Below are 16,367 nucleotides of genomic sequence, written 5' to 3' on the forward strand. Positions count from 1 at the left end.
ACTTCCGTTTTGGAGCAGATGCATCTCTTCTGTGATGTGAGGTTATCTGGCCTAGGCCTCTGGCCTAGGCATGTGTTTTTTCTTATTCTGTATTTTCTTTAATCTTTAACCTTTAAAAAACCTCTAAAAAAATATAATACTCCTTGCAGAGAGAAACTAATTTCTACTTGCCTCAGTCTCCCCATATTCCTAAATTTTAATCTTTACAATATTCCTCATGATATAGTAATATTCTATTGCATTAAAAAACCAGTTTGTTCCACTATCCCTCAATTGTTTAGCAACACATTTTATTTCCTACTTTTTGTGATAATAAAGAGTGTGATTTTACTTGGATCACAAATTCCAATATCAAGTATATTATGGGAAGCAACCCTGGGCTCTTGAAGGTTATGCCAGCACACCATCATCTCAGGAAAGTTCTACCATGTTGAAAACGCTTCACATGTATGCCTGGCAACATGCTGAGTCTGTTTTCAGAGGGCAAACTTAGCCTTGGGGAAAACTGGTTTAAGGCAATAAAGGGACCAGGACTTAAAATTAGACCTATTCCTGTATGGGAGGAAGTCATCATTTTGAACACTTCTTCTGCCACTCTGGACTATGCCTATGAGGATATAAGTGTAAATGTTAAAGGGCACATGAGCAAAATCAGTGTGAAAAGCATAAGGAAAAAAATCTTTTCATTGAATAACTGATACAAGGCTGACATTCAATATACAGGACATTAATTTTAAAAAATAATACCAAGAGCCATGTTCTAATGGAATGGTCAAAGAATAGAAGCAAACTCACAAAAAAGTTGCAAATTAATAACAAGTAATTATTACTAATAATTGTTTCAAATCATTAATATTTTTAAAATGTGTAAAAACTTCTTGACGTTTCATCTCATACTTGACAAAATGACAATGATGTCAAAAGATGACACTAGTGAAAAGTGGAAAAGATAGGTACATTAATATCCCTGAGGATTGATACAAACATTCTATAAAGCAATTTGGAATTGTGAATTGTTTTTAAAAAGTGAATACACATAATCCAGCAAAATAATTTCTCTCATAGATCATGCCAAAATATTATGTCATTCTATATATGTTGAATATTAGGTGCCATTTTACTCAACAGTCTCATTTTATAGATTATCTAACAGATGAGGGAACTGAGGCCCATAGTGGTTATATAACTTACCCAAGATCACACAGGTAGGACCAACTATTCGAGTAGAACCTGTTATTCTAGTCCTACCTTCCCAGTTAGTCCTACGCTACCAGTTTCTAGCATATGGGTAGCAATAGATAGAAAATAATTTTAAATTTGATTTGTCAATCATAAAGTATACATTTTCATAGACACAATGCATAAATCAGTGATGAGTATGAATGAAAAAAACCACCAAATTTTTTCTTATGTCAATCTGTACTAAAACAAAGGATGTAATATACTAGCAATGTGAATGATTTTCCAAGTCTAAAGTAACATCATTTTCAGCAAATGCTTTAATTTAAAACTGTGCCTAATATCACAGAGGGAGCAGCTATGTGGTTCCATGGATAGAGTGCTGGGCCTGGAGTCAGGAAGACCTGAATTCAAATACAAGTCACTTAACCCTGTTTGCCTCAGTTTCCTCATCTGAAAATAATTTTTTAAAATGCAAATCATTCAAGGATCTCTGCCAACAAACCCGAAATGGGGTCATATAGAGTCAGACACAACTGAAAAACAACTAAACAGAAATGTCACAGATGGAGTATAAAACCACAATTATTATTTGTTCACTATAATTTCATCTGGTCACTAACAGTGAAGGATAAAGTTAACTTACCTTCTTCATACTGCTTTTTCCGGGTTGTACTTTTGTCAAGTGAGCCATCTAGGAAACCCTTCCCAATCTCAGACCACACCTAATAAAGAGAAAAAAGAAGCTATAAATAAATAGTCTGCTTAAAGCAAAGCATTATGAATTTGCTTGTGAAAAAAAACTTACAAAAAATCTCAGTTAAGTTATAAAAAAAGAATTCTCAAATATTTGTGATATTGAAGATGAGCTATAAAGGAAATCTACATATAATCACAAATCCTCATTTCTACACATAGTTTTGACTTCTTCCAACAAAAAGCCTTTTTCCCACAGCTACTATCTTTTCAGGCCAAACCTAGTAAAAGGAGGAGCAGGAAGGAGGGATGACCAGCAACAGCGGCACTTAAAGATTTAGATCATCACTTTAAAAAACTCTGTACTTTCAATGTATAAAACACCTGGGAATGCATGAGGCTGAGACTTGAGACAGGCTGTACTATGCAAACAGTACACAATATCTAGAGTAAGTTAGTTATTGAAGGAGCTTAAAGGAGCATTCTGAATATTCAGAGAAAATTGATTTTAATTCACTTCCTAGTTTTAAATAGGTTCAATTCATAAATATTACAAGGAAAAAGCTGAAATGGACAGACGCTCTGCCAATAGTAATGTTTCATCTCAGGACAAAGTCAAGTGGAGACTTACACTTATCTCCATTCAAAATGTTATATGATCATGCAATCTGGAACGGGAGAACACAAAAACCTGCAAATGTATCAATGTTAGGAAGAGATTGCCAACTCCATAAATATATTCATGAAATGGGAATATTACAACAGAGAGATCCACTAGACTATTCATTGCACAATATAAAACCTGAAGATGTAGTATATAGAAAGAACTTCAATAGAAAATAACAGATCCAAAATGGTTGGGTCCACATGAAGTTGTTTGTTTCTCCATTGGCTGTAAAAATTGTAAACAAAGATTCATGGTTCCACTGTTCCCACAGAAAACAGCAAAAACCAAACATAGACACAGAACAATCAGAACACTCACAAACTACTCAAAACTTAGGATCAAATTAAAACAGAGAATTAATGAAGAAAACACAAGACAACACTGAAAATTTCAATAACTAAAATCAATAAACATCACATCATGCTCATATTAAGTTCCGGTGCAAGAGGAAAGATTCCATCAGTCAACATGTAGACAACAGACAAAAATCCTACTACCACAGATAAAGAAAAAAACAAAAGATAGAAGCAAAGAAGAAATGAATCAACTTACAACAAAAATGGACGATTAGAACTTTAAAACTAAAAAAAAAAGGCAGTCCAAGAAGAAAGACAAAAGGTGTAAAAGTTAAATTTTGTCTCGTAATTAAAGATTATTAGAAATCAAGGATACAAATTAATAAGCCACCTGCCTAGGGCACAATTAGCCCATTCACAGCCTACTTACAACATGTTGCAATCTCTGAGTAGAGGAAGAGAGTGAAGGAGGCTTTACAGCCAGTTTAAATACAAACTGTGATCTCACCCAGGTGGAAATATCAGGTGGGATTATGGGGAATTCTGGGAAGTACCAAGGGCTTCTGGGGATTAAAGTCTGGGGTTCAAATCTCCATTTTACATTTACCCCCTTTGAACGTTATTGGGAAACCAGTTTCCCCAAAAGGATCATGAAAACATAATCAACTTAAAGATTACCATAATTTGAGGATAAGAGGAAAAAAGAACAAAACCAATAATTGCTAGACTCACTGACATAAAAACAGTTAGGGGGCAGTCCCCTTTGGCATTAAAGTATACATACAAATAAATGTTCAATCAACCACACCCAAAGTTCATTCTTGATCTTCTTGTGCAGCTTGTGGTCTGGAGGCATCTTCATGGTGTCTTCTCCAAACAGTTCAGTTTCTGGATTCGGAGAGGTAGCATGTTTCTTAACCTAAAATTCTTCTCAAAAGGAATTTAAACTTTGCAATTTAAAATAATAATATTTTTACATTCCCCCTTGAAGAGGGTGATTGAAAAACACAGGGATCATTTAGGGATGCATGGCTGAGTTATGAGGTATATGAATCAATTGGCAAGAGAAATTAAAAAGACATCAGAAAAATCCAAATAAAAAAAGATAATTTCTAGATGAAATATAGACTATCAAAGTCTTATGTGTAAAAATTCCAAGTAAAGGAAAAATAAATCTATAACAGGTCCTTGAATTAGGGCCCAATTAAAATGATATAAGCAATTTAGCATTTATCCAGTCAGTAGCCAGGACTACAGAAAGTTGCCACATTATGAAAGACAGAAAAGGGACTAGATTTTTAGGAGCCAGGTAGGAGCCAAATTTGATATACTGCTCTGTAAGTATATTCAAGAAGAGTGTGGATACAAGGAAGGCCTACATCTTAACGTATGTCAAGCATCGCAACCTCAAGTCCACATTAATATATCCTGGTGTGTGTGCTCTTTTTGGCACTAATCAGGTTTAGCTTTGTGCTTCTTTGGCCCTGTGCAATGGCTCTTTTTGTATTCTTTGTCCTGGAATCAGACAGAATCATTAAGCAAAGACCCATAATTTTTTAAAAGAACTAGTGGCATCATTTTTATAGTCTCAAGCTTTTGGGGCATGCACTGACATTATAGCAAATGTATTTTAAACTTATATTACTGCAAAATCAAAAAGTTAAAGGAAATCTTAATACTGGTGACATGTGCTTCAAATATAAAAAGGAGAGAAAAAATAAGACTGAAATAGCATATTGCACATGCAAGAAAAATATAATGATAAAAGAGTTTTAAATTCAAAAATATAGCTTATAATCATTGACACACTGTGTCAGGTAAGGAAATATAGAATACAAGGCTTTCTCACCAAAAATGAGATCCATTTCCTCTTCATGCCTGGCCATGATCCACTGTGAGTACAAGCAAATGAATTTCACAAAGTAACAGTTTTTTATAAAGAACAGTAGTACAAATATGTAGGTATCAGTATCCCCCAAATTCTCAATAACCCAATTAACAAAAAGCAAACAAACCCACTATCATATTTTATATGAGTCTTCTGTATGACATTTAAAGAAAATGCATACTTGTCACAAGTTTTTAGGTGTAGCAAATCTTTCAACCTTGGTAAAGATATTTAAACAAAGTAAAACTCATTTGGGTCTAGAACATTATCATGAAATCTAGAGATCATTAAAAAAATGTGGCAGAGGAGTCTAAGAAAAACCCAAACCTCTGTACTGTTGACGTTGGGTAAAGTGAGCTGAAGAGTTATAAATGAGAGATGCTCCTCTTTTGGGAGTGTTCCAGGGGTACTATATGCCCTGGGATTAACTTCCCAGATCCTTGGTATGAGACTGTTATGTTCCATCTGTTCACATTTTTATAAATGTGGGAGGTGGGGATTATAATTGTATTTCACTTCAGCTACTAAAATGGACCTTACCTCCTCTTAGGGGCAGGCAAAATGACCAGAGATTGTTAAAAAAAATTCTAAAAATCATGTCTAAAGACCCCTTAAAATCAATTTGAGATATTTAGCTCATTAAATTTCCCAAAGGTTGTTATACAATTGTAACCAGTTCTGATGAAGTCCATCTATCCTCTTTGTGACAATTTACAAATTCAAAACAGAAAAAAGGCTGTTTTTATATAGGTTTATTCAATAATATTTTTTCAGTATAGTTAGAGGGGAAAAGCAACAGAATATAACAGTAGTTAAAACCCAGTACATTAAAATGATTCAGTGTAACAGAATAGTATTGAATGCATTAAAATATGAACTTAAAACCAACAAAATTAAATCTTAAACAAAACAATCAGTAAAATGCAATAAAATACAGAGCTTTTTAAGAAAACATTGGAGTCTGAAATGCCTTAAAAATATAACCTCCAGTCTCTTTAAAGTTTGTTGTTGTTTTTTATTATCCATTTAGATGCCTATTGTCAGAAGGCAGAAGATTGGTAAGAGGTAGGCAAAGTCAAGTGACTTGCCCAAGGCCACACAGCTAGGAAGTGTCTGAGGTCAGATTTTAACCCAGCATCTCCAGTCTCTAGGACTGGCTTTCAATCCACTGAGCCACTGAGCTGCCTCCCCATAATGAGGGTGGGTTTTTGGAATCTCAGATTGGGCCAAAGAATTGCAGGGAGATGAATTTTTCCCCCTGAATCTCAGGTGATATAACTAAAAGTATCAGTGCACTCAAAAGACATCCTCTTAAATAAGCCATGCTTGTAACTTCCTGTTTGGAAAACTTTCCTGTTTGGAAAAGTCTCTTCCTTCTCTTTCTCCCCCCTACCCCCCGTGGTCCTCTTCGCCCTGCCATGTGGAGGCTAATTGTAGCCTAAGGAAAAATCACCCCCATTTTTACTAGCTGGTGGAAGTGAGTACTGGGCCTGGGGCAATGAGCGACCTACTCGGAAGCCAGAGTTGCTGGGGCCGGGTGGGTTGGGAGCAGGAGAGTGGATCTGGGTCAAACAGGTCCAGATTGCAGGAAAACAGAAGAAGGAAGTAGTAGCTGGGCCGGGTGGGCAGGGCTGGGACCAGGTGAGTGATATCTTGTTCAAGAAGGTCCAAAGCTGATGGCTGCAGGCAGGAGCGCAGGCAAGCAGGCTCAAGCTGATCAAAAGGCTTTTCTGAAAAGCCTTGGAGAAACGTGGCTGAAAAGGAATTTATCTAGGCTATCTTTTTTTTTTAATTGATTTAATTAACTTTTTATTTAATTAAAAAAATTTTTAATTAAAAAATTAATTAATTTAATCTCTCATCCCGTTTGGTCGCCAGACTGTAAATGTTAAATTTAGTATCTAGTAATAAAAGTATTATATTTTTATGAGGTTTAATAAAGATTATTAGAAGTCAAGGATACAAATTAATAAGCCACCTGCCTAGGGCACAATTAGCCCATTCACAGCCTACTTACAACATGTTGCAATCTCTGAGTAGAGGAAGAGAGAGAGCGAAGTAGGCATTACAGCCAGTTTAAAAACAAATTGTGATCTCACCCAGGTAGAAATCTCAGGTGAGATTATAGGGAATTCTGGGAAATACCAAGGACTTCTGGGGATTGAAGTCTGGGGTTCAAATCTCCATTTTACAAAGGGAAACCGTATATGTAAGACTAGTGCGGCGCAAACATAAAAAAACACAACTTAACCTCACACTATAAATAAGCAAACAACACTACATAACTTCAAGAAAGAAGAGAACCTACAGGCAACTAGTTAGACAAAGGACACCTTGCAACAAAAAGGGTAATAAGTATGTGCATGCAACAAGACACATTAGACATTTCACAACATAAAAACTGATTTCTAGACATAGATCTTGTAAATAAACGAGTGTCTGAAGGTTGCATATGTGCAAAATGTATATATGTATATATTGTATAAATGTATATACTTCTTAAGTCTATAGTTTTGTAACCTGACAAGGACATGTTTTATTTCCTTGTAGGTCTAAAATCTCTATGCAAGAGAAAAATGTATCATATGTAAATATGTGCATAAAAGTAGATAAAACTTACTAACAAAATTCTAACCTATAGAATAGTAGAGCAACTAATCACATTAAAATAATAGCATAGGGAAAGAAACAGATAGGGATTAGGAAAAAGTTATGTTTTTTAGCTAGACAGCTTAGGGACAGCATAAGGATAAGCCTATAGTGTACTGTTATATTCTGGATAGTGACACTAACAAAAATAAGATAGATAACCAAATAAAATAAGGATAACAACATTATTTTGTAAACATGAGTAAGTTAACATTTAAAATAGAAAAGTACATAGCTTAGCATAAGATAATGAATGATTAATAAGAAAACTGTTGTATTGTCACATTGAATTTACTCTTTGGATCTGAGAAAAACCTGTTTGCTGTTACAAAATTGTTCACCTATTGCAACATTGTAATGCAATTTGTATTACCCTTTCCTACCCAAAACTTTCCTATATGCCTTTCTTAGCATAGGTAAAAAATCTTAGATAGAGTAAGATAGTAAGATAGGAATTTATTATTTTGGTGGGATAGAACATAGGATAAGAACAGGAAAAGGCAGTACACAAGCAGCATGAGCTTTTAGCAAGACTCATGAAAATAAAAACCAGGATATTGTAATGAAGAGGAGTAGGACAAAAGAACCGTTGGGGGAAATTGGAATGTAGGAATGACAGCTGGAAACTGAACAAGGTCTTCTGGGAAATTCTCCTGAGCAACAGGGTCTTGGGTGCTGAGATGCAGAAGGGAATGGAAGGAGGAGTTGTTTCTCTGGGCCATTTCAAGACACCTGTGGAAATTTCTGTCACTGACAGAAATCCTAACATCAAGGATTCCTGTTTAAAATATCACTGGTTCCTGTCAAGAAACCTAATTTCTTCAAAGACTATCATTTCATGAACTATTGAGATACTGAATTCTAATCGGTGAGCAGTGCTCTCTCCCCTATTCTGCCTCTCCCCTAGCTAGAAAAAACCTTGTACTACAGTGATTAGTTTTATTTAGAAAAATATTTGGGACAACCCAGAACCCCTCTAACTTTTACCCTTGTAAAGGTTAAAATTATGGTTGAGACTGAATGTAATAATTATTTTGGTCGCCAAGGATTTTATTTATAAAATCCTAAACAAAACACCCAAATTAGCTGGAAATTTTATGGTGATTTAATTGATATTGGAGGAGATTAAGGAGAAGGAAGAAGGAAAGGAGTAGGGTTTTTTCACCCCGCCTGGCTAGCACCGGGCAGAAAGATTAAGAGATAAGGTTTTGGAGTATGAAGGAGGAAAGAGTCAGCCTGAACTCCAAAAAGAAAGGGCTAAGCCAAGATGCCTGAACCTGAAACAGCTCCAGGGCAAACTCACCACCAAACCCAGAAAAAATAACTACCACCACTCCAAGATGTCGGAATACCTAGCACACTGCCAGCCAGAGTTGCCTCACCAGGAAAAGAGGAAGAGCGAAGAAGTGACGTGCCTTATATAAATGGTTTTATGTCACTTTCCTGCATCTCATCTGTACCAATAATAGCTTAGCTTGACTTAGGACAGCCTAGGGATCTGTCCGCTTTTTCCGCACATGTCTGTTGAAGGCCATTTCCTCAGATAATTAAATCTTGAGTTTGGTGCAGACCTTCCTAATCTTGTTAAACTAAGGAGGGTGGAGAAATGCAGGGTTCAAAGACTTGATTCTTTTAGTCCAAGTATCTCTATTGTTATTGATCAGGAAACAGCTAAATCGGATCTTCTAAAGTACAGTCTGATTAGGGTGGAATAGTTTTAAAATTCACACCCATTACCCCAATCAACAATTAAATCAAATAAGCAGTCAGATAGGGAATTCAATCTCATTTATTTAGAGAGTAAAACCATTGGCAGCCTCCATCTTGTTGCCAATTTTCAAGAAGACACAAGGGGGAGGCTTGTGAGTGCCCCAAAGCAGTGCATATCTGATTTGAGGTCCCTCATACCTCTCCTTGTACAGAAGACTTCCCTGCTGCCCTTGAGGGCTGGCATGGCCATCAAGAGGCAAGTCTTCACTGAGGGGAGATCTCCATTTTATCTCCCCCAAGTAATTCAGGGACTCAGGTAGGGAGAAGCCATTTTCATCCACCCTTTCCTCACAGCCTTTAAACCCTCATTTCTCCATCTAAGGAGTGTGAGTCCCCCCAAATTATAGGTACTTCTAATCACATTCATGACATTCAATTAAATAAACATTTATGAAGCACCTACTATGTGCCATGCATAGTATGAGATCATGAGGATATGAAGAAAAAACAAAATAATCTCTGCCTTAAGGCTCATTCTATTGGTAGAATATCATACATATTTCAGCAAGTATATACAAAGTACCACAAGACAATTTCAAGAAGGAGAGTATGCTGAGGAAGAAGCAGGCAAAAAAGAGAAGGCAGCATCAAAACTGGGCTCCTAAGGAGATCAAGGATTCTACAACATGAAGGCAACAAAGGAGGGAGCTCTAGACATGGGGGACCAACTGTGCAAAGGCACGAAGGCAAAAGATGAGATGTTATTAGTAGAGAAAGCTAGGCGGCCAGTAGAACTAGAAGGCAAAGTATGTGACCAGGAGTGTCAAGACAGGAAAGGTAGGCAAGATCCAAATTTGGGGGATTAAGTATTGTCCTAAAGACAGTAAAAAGTCTCTGAAGATTTTTTTGGAAAGGGCATGACAAAATCAGACCCTTATTTTAAGAGTAAGCCTTCTGTGTGAAGGAGAAGAGGAAGAGAAGAGAAAAAAGAGACAGAGAGAAAGAGAGAGAGAACAAACTGATTCATAAGAATGGCCTCAAAAATCTAAAAAAAGTTTTAAAACAAATTTATTTGACCATTTGGCAGAGGAGGGTGGAAAGGGTGTGGTTCTCTCTCCCCTAGGTTTTGGAAAATTTACATTGTATAGGATTTTGACAAGGGCACTCAGCACACTAATTATGTGAGCAATTTTGCCAAAAGGGCAATTTGTAAGCAAGGTTGATTGAGATGGATATCAATAAATGCAACCATTCAATATAATTTGGGTGGAAGGCAAAACAGAATCCAAAACACAGGCTTAAGTGGATCCCAAACAAGACCTGAGATAATGTGATGTGATAATCCAAAACATAAATATTCTGGGTGGGTCTAGGACTCCATGACCAAAATTCCTTGTAGCTATCTCCTGCATTCCTAGAATTATTGAGGTCAAGGAGATATTCTAGGTATAAATACTCTATACTCACAAGAGTTGGATTTAAACAGCTTAATAATTGATAATTTTTCTGAACAATGTAATAAGGCATTTTCCTACTTGAGCTGATTCTTGAAGGAAACTAGAGATTCTAAGAGGCAGAGGAGAAGAGGGACATCCAGCAAGCATTGTGGCATTGTGAAAAGAAGAAAGACAGAACAGCAAGGAGTATGGCAGTTTGACTAGAGTATGAGTGTGAAGGAGAATAACATTCAAATAGTCTGAAAAGGCTGGGACCTGGTGAAAGATTATAAAGGAGAATGGATGGGGACAAGGAAGGGATCAGAGGTTAAGAGATAAGGAGAGTTGGTGTAGAGGGGAGAGAGAGTGCCCAGAACTGGGAGAAGTCTGTATAGTTCTCCCTCTCCCTCACATCTTAAACACACACATAGAGGTAACGCTGAGCAGATGTTATGGCAAACATGAACAGGGGCCGTGTCCCAATAAGTAGGCTTCTGTGGGATTATGGTGTTGACTTTGCTCTCAGAACTTGGCTGGTACTTGAGTCCCAAGAAGCCTCTTCTGGACACACAGTCCTGTCAGGCAGGCTGAATGTCCCAGTTTGCTCTTGGCTTTGCTTAGCCAAGGCTAAATAAGCAGCCTACCCCAACACCCTCTTTTCCTTCTTCTAACTCTCTTCCTTAACTTCTATCTGACTATGGTTTTCTTTAGAACAAGGGTGGTTTAATAGTTCAAGAAAAAGGGAGGGATTAGGTCAGAGGGAGCAGGAAACCCTATAGGATTAAGCAAGCAATTGTCACTTCTTCAGCTGAGCCAAAGGGCTCAGATTTCAGCATCTCTTCTCCTCCTTTCTCTCTAATCCCTCCACTATCCTACTCTAAACAGGTCTCTAGTGTCCTTGGGAAGGCAATGGTATAAGATAGGTCTTTGGGGTGACCCCCGTGAGGTTAAGGGGTACAGAGTCTCTCAGCAGCAATTGTTGTTCTCTTTGCTTCTTTAATCAACAATCCAGAGATGTCAGGGATCTTTCTTTCTTCCAGGGCAAGGGGAAATAGAGGCAAGGCTCTGGCACCACAGATTTGGGGTTCTGAGCTCAGGTTCTTCACTCCTGTCTCTCACAAGTCCACAGGGTAAAAGACGCCCTTCAAAGCTCTCAATCCCACAAGCCCTTTCTGCTCCTCCAAATGCCACTCTCCCTCCTGCCAACATTCTAAAATGGTTCCTCTGTGCCAGTTTTCCTTCCTATACTGGTCTATGACATGTATTAAATGACAATCAGATAAATTTGTGTTTTATTCTGGAAGCAACTGGGAACCAATTTAAAGGCTGGTCTAGAAATTAGACATAGCAATTTGGTTAATTTCTTTTCTCCCCTCATTCCCCTTTAATGATTTAGTGATTTTCTGTATATCAGCACTTAAGAATGTTACTCTGTCTACACTGAGATAAAATTCTTAACATTCCCCATCTATGCAGATATAAAATAATTCTGAATTCTGCCCTATACTTACTGTGTTGTGATTCTTCTGAAAGTGAATGACTTTCTGGTCATCTTCAAAGCTATTGCCCATGGCTATTTGTGTAACAGCCTTCATGGCATAGCCAAGCATGTGTTGGCAAAGAGGCACATGCTGAGATTCTGGGTAAGAGAGCCATTTTCCTAATAATTCTTCTGAAAGCTGAAACAAAAGAGAAAATTATGAGAATTAATTATCATCCCTTGATAATTTTCTAGAAGCACTTTAAAAATAAATTTTATTGGTACCTTTTGGTTTACATATCATTTTTAAATATTTACTTCTCACCACCATATCTGAATTAAATAAAAGCAGCAGAAATCACTGATGCATTTATTTGATAAAGTAGGCATAATGCCTCCAAAATTCCCCTCACTCTGCTGACAGCTCTCTGGGCCATCACTGGTTTCCCAGTTACTTGGATTTAGGCTGGTTTTCAGTGAGTGATCTTTTCATTTACATTATTGCAGTCATGTGTCAAGTATTCTTCCAGTTCTGCTTATTAGCTCTTCATCAATTTATACCACCTTCCCATGTTTCACTAAATTCCTTACATTTGTGACTTACTATTACACAATACTATTCATGTAATAGGCCCTGGAAAGGATGAAGTGAAGTGAGAGCACATGAAAGAAAACACTGGAGAGAACATGCAACAGCATCTATTCATGGTAGAAACAGACCTAGAATCGGCAATAACTTTTATTTTATGTAGCAAGGCTGAGTAAATGAGCAGGGCAGTTGGAGTATAATAGTATGAATGAGAAAGCTGGAGAAAACCTGCAACAGAGCCAAAGGAGTAAGATTTGCAAAAGCTGTCAATCAAGAAGCATTCTGGAATGGAATGGTGATGTGGGGGGGTGGGGGGTGAGGATGATGATTCAATTTAGGAATATTTTAAGATTAAGGAATCCCTAAACCCTCTCTCCCATCAAACTTCCCTGTTCTTCCCCTTTTCCTAAATAAACCCTCTTGTTTAAACTATCCAAAGAGAGTTATCTATTAGATTTATCAGGAAACTCACTCAGAGTTGTCTTCCAGTGTCACCAACTGAAGAAACCAACTGATGGGGGGAGGGAGAAGGAAGGAGAAAAAGGGAGGGGGAGAAAAGGGAGGAGGGTGACATCTGATCTCTCAATCACCATAACCTTTAATCAATTACCTAATACAATTTGGCACCCAGAAAAGGCTGTACCCTACCCTATATTGAGGAAGCCAGAGGAAAAAAAAATGTTCATGCAAATAATTTGTGGTATGATGGTGCTAGCCATCATAGTCTGCTACTGGATATATAATATTTTATATAGTACAATAATCAATGTTGTACTGGAAACAATGGGATACATATTGAACACTACTTCTTTCCTTATGACTATACCATTTCAAAATAATATCATCCTATGGCAAATTATACACAGATGGATGCTCGTACATTCATGAAGGACATAGGGTCACAGGAGCTGCTGTAGTTGACAATGACAAAATGCTTTGGTATGAATCATTACCAAGTCATGTTAGCGCTCAAGGCACAGAGTTAAAGGTTTTGCTCATGGCCCTGGAGTTATCAAAAGGCAAAGGAGTGAACATTTTCATAGATTTGAATTATGCTTTCTCAATGTTATATTCTTCTGCAATAATTTGGAAAAACAGAGGGTACAAATCATCAGCTGGGAAACCAATTGCATATGGGAAATTAATAGACCTTCTTATAAAAGCTGTAGAATTTCCAAAGGAGGTGGCCATAATCCAATGCAAGGCACATACTCATGGAAAAGACAGAATATTCCTAGGGAATGACAGAGCAAATATAACCGCAAAATATACTATAAGATTTGGACCTCACCATGTGCTGAATTTCTCTCTAGTTGATGAGCATAATCTCACTGAAGCTTACATGGAGATCAAATACAGTCATGGAAGGATCGACTAAGCACTAAATTAATCAAAGGCATCTGGGTTGCTCAAGGGGGTAAACCACTTCTTCCTAGAAAATTATAACAACATCTATGTACCGTAATTCATGCAAAAGGGACATTATGGGGTGCAGGGGATTCTGGATACAATACAGCAGTTTTGGATGGCACCTGGAATAACAATAAATGCCATTAGAACTTGTCAGGCATGTGAGACATGCAGAAAATATAATCAAGGGCATTTAAAAAATATAGCATTGGGGGCAGGCCTCTCAGCTACATGCCTTTCCAATGTATTCAAATTGATTATATTAACATGCCCAAAGGCAAAGGATGCAAGTATGCATTGGTTATTGTGGATAGACTGACAAGATGGGTTGAAGCACTTCCAGCCAAGAAAAATGACACAGCCGTGTTAGTGAGATTTCTATTGAAAGAAATAATACCTAGACATGGCATTCCTGATACCATAGACTTGGACAAGGGGTCTCATTTCACTTCCCAAGTTCTACAAGAAATATACAAGAACTTGGGGATCAAATGTAATTATCACAATGCTTATAGACCCCAAAGTTCAGGCCAAGTGGAATGTATGAACAAAGAATTGAAAACACAAATAGGCAAACTCTGTTTAGAAACACACTCAAATGGACAGATGTTACACCTATTGCTTTGTTTAATATGAGAACTAGACCTAGAACTGATTTGCATAATCACCATTTGAAATGCTGTATGGTCAACTACTTTGGCGTGGTAGAACTGTAAAGCCATAATATCTGTCTATGTTAAAAGGGGAATGTGTACTACATGAATATTTGAAACAAATATAAGATAGGCTGGAAAAACTAAGGAAACTAGGATTACTTGTGCAAAGAATACCATTAGATTTTTCAATGCATAAGATAAAACCAGGAGACAAAGTATATGTCAAGAATTGTAATAGAGAATCTCCTATAGAACCAAGATGAATAGTAATGGTAACACCGACATCAGTAAAGGTTGAACATAAAGAGCCTTGGTTCCACCCTTCACATGTAAAATAGCATCACACCCATGACATTACCAGCAATCAAGATAAATAAATATAACATCTGAAACAAATAGCCCTAGACATAATTAACAACAGGCCCTATGAATGGAAAGCTATGAAAAACAGAACATAAAGAACAGACATGAAAACATTGCACATGTTAATATGAAGGAAAACACACGAGAGTACAAATTAAAACAGAAACAAGCACTGCAAAAGCAAATGAAACATCTCCAGATGGAAAAATAGATCGTAAAACAGACAGACAGAAAAACATGCAAGTTAGAATTAACTCCAATGAAAAAGTCCTTGCCAACAATTGTAACAAAGAAAAAGTAAAAAAGTTATTTGATTAGGAAGACATAACTAAACGAAATACATTATATCACTCATTAGCCAATAGTAGAATTCTATCTTCAAGAAATCTCAAAAGTCAACAAATCTTAATATGAACATCAAAAGAGAATCAAACAATACCAATGAAAAACCCTTGTGAAAATCAAATTTCAACTGAGATAAGATAATATCAAATTTATAATCATAACAAACATTTAAGAACTCATACAACATATTACATATTCCTACACATGACCATATGAAAAACTTACTTCCACGCATGAAGAACAAACTCATAAATACTGACAAGCACCATAAAGAATTCACACCTTACTTCCATGCACAATGAAACAGAATTCAATCTTACACACATCCACATGTAAAGTCTTACACACATGCATGTTCCTGGGTGTTCTGGTATTTTAAAGAACACGGGACTTCACTCAAGGTGAGATGACAGTCAAAAATTGAAAGGACTTTGAAATTTTGAACTGATGATCTGGAGGTCATGTAACAATGTGGCATACATGTTAATTTCACATATACATATATACAGATGCAATTACACAAACACAAGAAGAAAATGTCATGGAATGGGTAAGTATACAACATATTGCATAACTGCAACAAACAAAATTCATACTGATATGTTTATAAATTTCTGTGGAAAATTCAAACAAAGAAAATTTCTTATCTGCATGAGTTGGCTCAGAAATCAAAACATTGTATTATATTTGTAAATATGTATCCTTTTCCTCCTGATGAGGAAGGCCGCTTGTGTCCATATGTGGGTTCTCCTCTGGTTTTCTCTTCTCATTGTAGCTCTTCCTCATCCAGATCTTCCTCTTCCTCATCCAGGGTGAAACACAGAGATCTTCTGCATCTCTTCTTTTGCATTACTTTTTCAAAGTTCCTCTCGTTTTACCTGAAGTTCCATACTTTGCTCCTTTTCAACTGGCTCCCTAAGCCTGCCTCCCTCTTCCCCACCTCCCCCTGTCAGCTTTACCAGAGCTTCCTGCTTGACTTTCATGTCATTCAGAGTTACAAGAA

At 36.9% G+C, this 16,367-nt stretch overlaps 1 protein-coding gene across 3 annotated transcripts in view; it reads right to left on the reverse strand.

The window, feature by feature from the left end:
• The window catches only part of LOC100014881 (cytochrome P450 20A1), an 81,379-nt gene that overhangs the window by 39,271 nt on the left and 25,741 nt on the right, over nt 1-16,367 (reverse strand). For all 3 annotated transcript variants that reach the window (XM_016425173.2, XM_016425172.2, XM_001366673.3), the window contains 2 exons: nt 12,033-12,200; nt 1,826-1,904 (listed from right to left, as the gene is read on the reverse strand). In XM_016425173.2, coding sequence (XP_016280659.1) covers nt 1,826-1,904; nt 12,033-12,200 — 247 coding nt within the window. The remainder of the gene's footprint in view (nt 1-1,825; nt 1,905-12,032; nt 12,201-16,367) is intronic.

This window comes from Monodelphis domestica, chromosome 8 (assembly GCF_027887165.1).
Source record: "Monodelphis domestica isolate mMonDom1 chromosome 8, mMonDom1.pri, whole genome shotgun sequence".
NCBI classification, from domain to species: Eukaryota; Metazoa; Chordata; class Mammalia; order Didelphimorphia; family Didelphidae; genus Monodelphis; species Monodelphis domestica.